The following is an 8652-nucleotide window of genomic DNA, read 5'->3' as shown; positions in this document are numbered from 1 at the left end:
GTGGGGCGGGCAGCCGCGTGGAAAACCTCCAGTCTCCAGAGCCAGCCGGCGCGCCCCGTGGGGCCCCGGCCCGGCCCGGCCCGGGGAGGCAGGGGGCCGCAAGGGCCGCCCCGCGCGCCACTACTTTCCACCGAAGGCACGGAATATTCCTCTCCGGCGTGTCCCGCTCGTCCCGCTCGCGCCCGTTAAGGCCCCGTGGGTGCGGAGGAAAGCTTCGGACGGCACACGGCATTCCCCATCTAATGAAACCATACACTGGTAAAACAAGGTGTGTTTCACATTGCACGCGTCCATTTGTGTGAAGTTAGTTAAAGTGTACAAAACGACGATCTGCACGTACACTGTAATTTGGGGGTGTATTCGGGTGTCTCAAATGTATACGCTAAAAGGCGTATGGTACAGGATTCAGGTCCAGAGCGACATTTAGCGTATGCTTTTGAGAATAAATTCGAGACATCCTCGCCCATACCACTCTCACAGCAAAGCCGCAGCTTTGAGCACGCAGGTGTGAGGGTGTACAGGACGTGAGCGCCTCTCTTTGTGAGTGTATGTATCATAGGGCCTCTGGTGTGCTGTGGAGATTGTATGGGCAAAGATGTCTAGAATCTATACGCCAAAAGATATCTCAATTTATACGCCGAATGTCGCCCTGGATTCTGTAGCATAAGCCTTTGGATGTATACATATTTAAGACACCCCAAATTACAGAGTAGGTACAAACATTGGCACGTTTCTTTAACCAGTGTTGTACAGAGATCTAAGACCGGGGACGATACCACGATACCCGCGTCTCTCAGCCTCTTATGATACTTTGTATTGACAAAAGAAAAAGACTGTCTTAGATATTATCTTCAGTTTCACTAAATAAATGTTTAACAACCTAATTGGTAGCGCGCGGCGCTATAAAGGTATACCAGAGTCGCTGACCGCCAGGAGGCCGCAGCTCCGTTATATAGTTGAATCGAATACGCGATGGCCACTCGATCAAGGGGGGAGTGGGGGGAGGAGGGGGCGGGGCACCAAGGAAGCGGCCGGCCCGCCCTGGACGACTTTGTTTATGCATGCGCCGCACACAAAGAGGCGACTTCTTTCTGCCCTACGAACCGGCCGACACACGCCTCCTTTTGTGAAAAACAAAGATTATGCGATAGTGTTCGATTCAAATGAAGCGGGCGGGTCCTCGCGCCCAACCGTAGGCGGCTCCGTCAGCCAGGTGTCAAAACAACTACCAAACACGTGAGCGGCGCTGTTGTCAGCCACCAAACTGTTGTTCCTGCCGGGTGTGCCGGTGGCGATAACAACCCAAGAGTGCGGTGCGGTGTTGTACAGTCCGCCTGCACCGCCCCGCCCCCGCTCGAGCGACCAAGCTTACTCGCAGGCGGCTGTAGCAGCGCGCGTGTCTCCGTGATTCTCCACGGAACGCGCGGGGCGGGACGTCACTGTCACTTATCGCGGCTATGGTGTGCGACACTCTCCCTCTCCCCCGGCTGTGTGTGTCAGACGCATCGTGCACAATAGCAATGCCGTCACCCCCCGCACACATCAGCTGAGCGGAGCAGTGATCGCTCGACGCGACAATGTTTTGAGGCGAGAAAATAGAATACACGCGCGCTGTTTTGAAATTAGTTGGTGTCGTAGTCGTAGTGACACTCGTTTGCGCAAATAATAACAAAAAAGATCAAACGAGTGTCACTACGACTACGACACCAACTAATTTCAAAACAGCGCGCGTGTATTCTATTTTCTCGCCTCAAAACATTGTCGCGTCGAGGAGTTAGTTGTACGCGCGAGCTCATCCGGGCTGCGCGCCTACATGATGTACTAACAAAGGGACCATCCAGAAAGTACGTCCGTTCAGCCAATGCAAGCTCTCATACACACTAAAAGCTTATGAACATTTTTATTCATAGCTTTCTGAGTTCTGTGTAGTGCTCCGCTTAAGCATTTTTTTAATACGCCAGTATGAAGAAATTTGTTCATATCTAAAAACGCGTAAGCGGAGCACGCACACAGAACTCAGTAAGCTTTTAATGTGTAGCGCCTGACGGGTAGGCAAAATCTTGCCTGCCGTGCAAGCGTGTACTGCGGGGTGGCCTACCCCACGTCTCACAGGCGCTGAGCTCCTTTAATTTGCAAAATGAATCTAACAGAAAACGGACGTACTTTCTGGCCAATCCCAAGGTTTTTCACAAATCAGGCGTGTGGCTTGTTTGACTCCTTCTTGTATTTCGGTCTGCGTTGTCTGAGTGCTTAAAGAAATGTACACATGATTGCATAAGTTGCGACCTTCTAGTGCTAGGCCGACTAAGACCTTTGATCAGATCACGCCACTCGGCGATACGGTTCTGGCCAGATATGGCCTGATCAGGGCGTGCTCGTTTATATCTGGGTGATGACGTCTGATCTGGGTGGCGTGATCAACATGATGGTGCAATACACTCTGATTTCGTTACGGACTCGCTGACGTAAAATTTTTTTGCAAGCGAAATCGCAATTGTTATACGGTTCACAAAAGCGCCCGTAATAATGATGTAATCGTCAATATCCGCTAAAAAACATACCTTCATCCATAATATAGAGTATAGCACAAAATATTCCATTTCACCGTAATAACTTGCGAATCAAGTGTAATATGGATGAAATTTTTCAGATTACAGACGATTTTATTTACACTACAGAAGATTTTTGACATTTTTGACGCTTGCACAAGATTCTAAGTAACGAATCATCCAGAGGGCACGTCGGCCATTCGCCGTTACAAACCTACCAAGTTTATAGCCTCTAGTAGCTTTCAGAGCAGTACTGCTCTGAAGCGCCTGGCAGGTAGGCAAAATCGTGCCGGTAGTACATGTGTGTACTGCGGGGTGGCCTATCTCGAGTCTCGCAGGCGCTGACAGCTGAGCTCCCGTTATTGACCAAACGAATCTGAGGAAAACAGACGTACTTTCTGGACGGTCCATAAGTTGGGTAGCACATACCCATTAGAAAATGTACAATCCGGTGTTCAAGACAATCGTCATGTCGAACAAAAGGGTGGTGTCAACGAAAATCGGAAGCTCGCGACTCTAAGTTTGTATACTTGCGATAATTCGAACATTTCTCACTGCAAATACTTCACAGTAATTTTTTCAAAAAAAATTGCACCCTTTTCTAAGCGAACGACACGGGCGAAACACGCGAGCCCGAGCCAGTCAAAGTCAAAGTCCAGCTTAGCTTGCATTTTTGACACGCCGCCGGGCGAAACACTGCTGTACGCTCTTCAAAATAAAAATGCGGAACATTCCGATGTTTAAAGGAGCAGACCAGTGCAGTACTGGAAAAGAAAATTCGCAACTAAAACAAGATGCGACCAGGCGCCGTAGAGCAATTTTAGTAAAGCATCAAGTAAATCAGAATTCAAAAATTAATTTGGAAACCAAATTGTATTTTCATGCCAATTAGGGTGTATTTTAAATTCTTTTACAAAATACGGTGAATATTCATCGTTAACTACACTGCGAAAGTCATTGTAAGCTACCACACCCAGAGAACGGTTTCTTTGTTTCTAGAAAATTTGGAGATAAGGAAAAGGAAATTCTAAGAGACTTTCGTTCACTTGAGGAAAATTTTACTTATCCTCATCTTAGGCCCAAAATTTTCTTGGATCAAAGAAACCATTTTTATGGTGCATGAGGGCCAACAAAGGCGCATTACCAACTAACATTGACATTGATATCGGTGATATTCACGTTAAGCTAGCAAGGGTTCACTGTGGCTGAGTAGGTGAACTTTGTCGTAAACTTTTATTAGTGAAAGAAGTCAAGGTAGAGACCGAGGTAGAGACGCCCTCTGACACGCACAGGTGTGCGAAAAAGCTCCAGAGGCTCGAGACCAATGGCCTCGCGCCTCCGGCGACTTTCACAGAAGTGGATCACGCGCTCCGATCGAATTCGATTCGAAAATGATGCAACATTGTCCACGATAAGGGCTCCTTGCAAGAACTGAGATGCTGCGGTCCATGACAAATCTGTCATCATCCGAATGCAAAGCGCTATCTCGCTCCACCTATGGGTCAGCTCGCCTCCGCTCAAAAGGGAGGCAGTTTATCTTCAAACTCACGATACTTTTTATCGTCGTTAACTTATTCGCAGCCTTTTCGCACTCTACATGCCGTCGCCCGCCGCCTTCTACCGGTCCTAATTTGAAAATAAACAAAGTTTGTTTCGAGGGGTTTGAAAAAAAAATAAACCAACTTTGGCATGGCATATGTCTACAAGCCCCTGCAGAGCAGGCAAAGTGCGCCTCCTGCGGCACGGATGCACCGCGGGTCTGCATACCCGGGCATCCGCAGGCGTCCGCAAGAGTGTGGTCCGGGGTGAGGTTGGTTGGAGGTGATGGAGGAGGGGTACCCGCCGCACCGCACGGGCCGCCTGCAGCACACCCATATGCAGCCACCGCATGAACAATGCCGAGCAAAGTGACTTGTTTTTTTGAAGAGCACGGTCGACGCTCGCGAGAGCGAGCGCTCTCGTCAAGGCCGCGAGCAAAGTGGTCTGATAAAGCCCTTTCTTGCTCGGTTGGGCGCGCGCAAATACACAGCACACACACACACACAGAGGCCCTCGAGCGCACGTGTGTGGTAGACGAGCCCCAAGCACCGGGAAGGTGAGGCGGGGATACTGTCTTTTCCCTCCCTCTTTGACACATGTGGGAATTTCTAGACAATGTCGTTTCATGGGCTGTTTGTGAGGCTGACGACACGCTGACCACGCTGACCTCTGCCAGCCGCGGGGGGGCCCGAGGGGGGTCCGCCCCGCCCCACCCGGATCGCCCGATGCGATCGGCTGTATTGTTCTCGTGTCGGCTGTCGTCTGCTGTGGCGCGCCGCGCGGGGTAGGGTTGCGTGAGGCCAGTGCGGCCGGCGGACGTCAGCTGACGCTCCCGTGTCATCACTTCCACACGCTACATCTGGAATCCCAGCTCGACTCACCCTCCGCCCCCTCACAAGCACACAACACCCATAAGGGAGGAAAATTTGCACATACGAAATAAATAAAAAAAGTTTTGCCGCTGAGATTGGCAAGGGTCGTAAAAAAAAGAAGAGAAGCTGTTTTATCGTGATCATTGTTGTCTTACTCACCATAGAGCTTAGGAAATCCGGATTCACCATGTTGGCAGATGATCGTACAGCCACACCAGCAGCAAACTGATCAAAACAAAATGTAAAGAAAGTACACTACAGACGAGCGCGCGCACAAGCGAAGGATCAGCTGACGGTTTGGGGGGTCCTCCTGCACGGGCTCTTCGCGGGCCGAAGTCTTAATCTGATCGCGCGCTTATTCGCTCACACACACACACACACACGGCACTGGACTAGAGCGTCAACCCAACACAGCGAAGCTTTGGAGCGGCCCCCCGTGTGTGCAAACGGCTCACTAAGCAACAACAGACTAAACTCCAAGTCTAGCGGTCTGGCCTGCTCCGCCTGCCCGCGCGCCCTCCCTAGGCCGCGCAGCCCGGCGCAGCCCGCGCCGTCTGCACTGACGACACGACACCTCCGCACGTGGTCTTCCCCCCTCCCGCCCCCGCCCTGCCCGCAGCCCGCAGCGCGCGCGCGACCGGCAGCGGCGAGGACCGCGCGCGGTCACCTCGCAGACTGGAGGCAGGATCGCAGCTCCGGGAGTCTGGAGTCCAGGACATCACGACGACAGTGAGCCGCACTCGGTCCAAAAGAAGTCCCTCGAGGCGGTGGTTACATAAAGACCTACGTCCGGAATGCTTCTAACGCGGCCGGCATCCGCGTCCCGGTGAAGCACGCCGTCGTCGTCGTCGGCTTGGACGGCCGCTCGTGACGTCACTTTGACACCGCTCTTGTTGTTGTCCTGCGGCCCAGTCGGGCCCGGGCCGCGCTCGCAAACAAGCCCGACATTACGCACGGACACACCAGACCGGTTCGGTTCTAATCCGCCCCATTGCCGCCGCCGCGGGGGGCGTGTCGCGTGCGAAAAATAATAAAAGGCGAATTGGCTTAATAGCGCAGGTAAACAGGTGGGAAAGGTAGGGGGAGAGAAAACCTGAAACCGGGACTTGAGCGGCGAAAACAACACGCACGGGAGCGCGTGGCGCCAACAAAGAAGCCCACTCTCTAGACAGCGTATAGGAAAGGTAGGGAAGACTGAACTCAAAAGTCATCCAACGTGGGGCCGGCGGGGCTCATGATGGTCACCGTCAAAAGGTTCAAAGGTGCGACCGACAAAACAACCGAGCAATAATACCCGGTACTTACAAGTGCACAAACACCGCGCTTCCCGCGCACGGAATAAAGTAGAGACTCGTCCGCAAAAGGAGGGTTTAATTAAATGATAATGGAAGTCACCGTGGTAACAGCGGCGGCCATGACCGGCATTGGCAAGAGTTGCACACAAGGAGTGTACAAGAGCCGAGCGCAACGCACGCTGCATAGCAACCCCTCCCCCCCCCCTTCCCCCCATTTTCCCCTCACGGGCTAGGCCAATCGGCCATCGTACAGAATGCAATGACCTGGGACTCGCGATCGAGGCGGCGCGGGGCGCGGCGGGTCTCGAGCACTTCCCCGTCCCGCCGCCGCCGTGTCGGGCTCGTCGGACAGTAGCGTAGCTCAGCAGCTGTGATATGTCCACGTGTTCGGCTTCGAACCCACTCAGGCTTGCTGGCGTGTGAGAGAGACGATGGCAGATGATGAGGGGCGGTCACCCCCTTCCCTCCCTGCACGCACACGAGCGCTGGGGGCTGTAGGATGTGTTGCCTACTAACACGGCGCACAGGCCAGGCTCAAAGGACTGGACGCAGAGTGACCTCGACGAAAAGACTGCTAACTTTGAAATCGTCTGCGAATTTATTAGAGCTTTGTGGCTCTGTTGATTGTTGTCAAAATGGTATGAATGTCATAAGTTTAAAATACATCGGTTAAATTGACGATGGAGTCTAAAAGAGGGCTGAGTTATTAACTAATCACTCTCTGAATCAGAACAATAGGATTCTCGCAAAATCTGAAGAGCGTTGCGATGGCACCCAATTACAGTAGTTGCTTGAGAACAATTTGATAAAGTATCGTCCGAGCCGTCACATCTCCGGGTCTCCTTTCGGGTTTCTTCAAAACTTGTTGACAGGCTGGATTCCCCAGTGGTCAACTTGTCTGGGACGTCCTGGATGATAGATTTAGGCTTTTCGCTCACACACATAGCTTTTCTTTTATTCTTGTTAGAGGTGAATATTGGAGATAATATATCACTTTCAACATTTGGTCTCTTCACTCCACTGGGAGAAGGTGGCACTGAAAGTGTCTTCATAAATACATCAGAAGAAAGAGGTGACGTATGAGCTGTTGGTTTTTCCTCAGGCGCTATTTGGAAAAGACTGTGAAATTTTGGCTGACTTCTCGAAGAGTTCTGTGAAAACTCAAATGGAGGACTTGAGGACTTGATTTTTGTCGAGAAAAAGTCCACTTCTTTCTGCTCAGACCCTACTTCAAACAGGCATTTATCTGGTGGATTAGTACCAAAGAAAGGACGCTCTGCACCCTCAAAAGTATTTTCATCACCAAAGAAGTCAGGTTCTGATAAATTTTGAGCATTTCCAGACAAATTTAAATCAGACCTATGGTAGCTTCTGTCCAAATTATAGCTACTGCAACTAGAATCAGTTAAACTAATGGACTGTTCTGAATTTTCTCTTCTCAAATTTTTATTAGAATATCTTGTTTTCTCGCTGGGGCTTGGTAAAGGACTTCCAGCAAGCCAAGTATCATGAGAACAGTTTGATGTAGGACTCATGTGCTTGCTTCCCTCTTTGTAGGATCCAATCGCCGATGATGAAGAAACAATGCTCTCTGCATCTTCATTGTCATTATCAGTAGAATTACTGGTTGTGAAAGAACCAAGACGGAAGGAAGTTTGTTCAGGAGCGGAGTTGAAATGTGTTCTACCGAATGAAAACCGATTTGTTGGAGGGCTATCACTCAGATTTTCATCGCCAAATCGTACATCTCTTGAGAGCAACCGCAATTCTGGGGGCTCTACTTGATTCTCCCGTGGGGTTGTGTCAAGCTCAGAGCTGGAGTACTCACACAGCTTTTGCTGATGCCTGTCAGTCTTCCTAGGCTGAAGATTAGTGTGTTGTTCTTGTAACACAGGAGAAGTCCTCTGATGTATCAACACAGTCTGTCTCTGTTGCCGCACCAAATCCAGTGCTTGTGTTACTTCATGTTTGACCTGAAGCAACTCAGATGCATTGATGTCTTCTTTGTCCATCAGAAGTTTTACTTTTTGCAAATAAAAAGCTAAAGTATATGCTTCATCCCCTTGTGCAGAAGCAAAGTTTACCTGGTAAACAAATTTAAAAATGAGTTTTGCTAACAGTTTACATTTTTAGAACATATCAATAGTATTGTATCTTACTTCTGTGGTTGCTCTGATCTCTGATGAAAAATTAACAGCCATTTGAATGATAGATTTGGGCACATCCATGTTTTCAGCCAACCGTAGTCCATAATGATCCATTGGATTTACACCAGGGAGTAACCGATGAGTGTAAACTAGTCTGCTTTTTGAGTCAGAGTATTCATGCTCAACTGTTTCAAGGTAAACACTATTCAATGGGAAAATATAATAATTACAAACACACAAACAGTTTAAA

General features: G+C 50.0%; 2 protein-coding genes across 2 annotated transcripts in view; both read right to left on the bottom strand.

Moving 5' to 3' along the window:
- LOC113214949 (phosphoserine phosphatase) overlaps positions 1-5351 on the bottom strand; it is a gene marked incomplete in the record, with an annotated part of 13130 nt that extends 7779 nt beyond the window's left edge. Inside the window, 1 exon segment of the mRNA XM_026434478.2 lies at positions 5120-5351. Within this exon segment, the coding sequence (XP_026290263.1) occupies positions 5120-5149 (30 nt within the window).
- A 1483-nt stretch (positions 5352-6834) lies between these two features.
- Positions 6835-8652, bottom strand: part of LOC113214950 (uncharacterized) — a 19136-nt gene continuing 17318 nt past the window's right edge. Inside the window, exons 21-22 of the mRNA XM_052273978.1 lie at positions 8415-8604; positions 6835-8339 (exon numbers count right to left, since the gene is read on the bottom strand). Of these exons, the coding sequence (XP_052129938.1) occupies positions 6966-8339; positions 8415-8604 (1564 nt within the window). The 3' untranslated portion in view covers positions 6835-6965. The remainder of the gene's footprint in view (positions 8340-8414; positions 8605-8652) is intronic.

This window comes from Frankliniella occidentalis, unplaced genomic scaffold (genome assembly GCF_000697945.3).
Source record: "Frankliniella occidentalis isolate FOCC.00 unplaced genomic scaffold, Focc_3.1 Scaffold321, whole genome shotgun sequence".
Classification (NCBI taxonomy): Eukaryota; Metazoa; Arthropoda; class Insecta; order Thysanoptera; family Thripidae; genus Frankliniella; species Frankliniella occidentalis.
The sequence above is the reverse complement of the archived record's forward strand: the minus strand, read 5'-3'. Positions and strand labels throughout refer to the sequence as shown.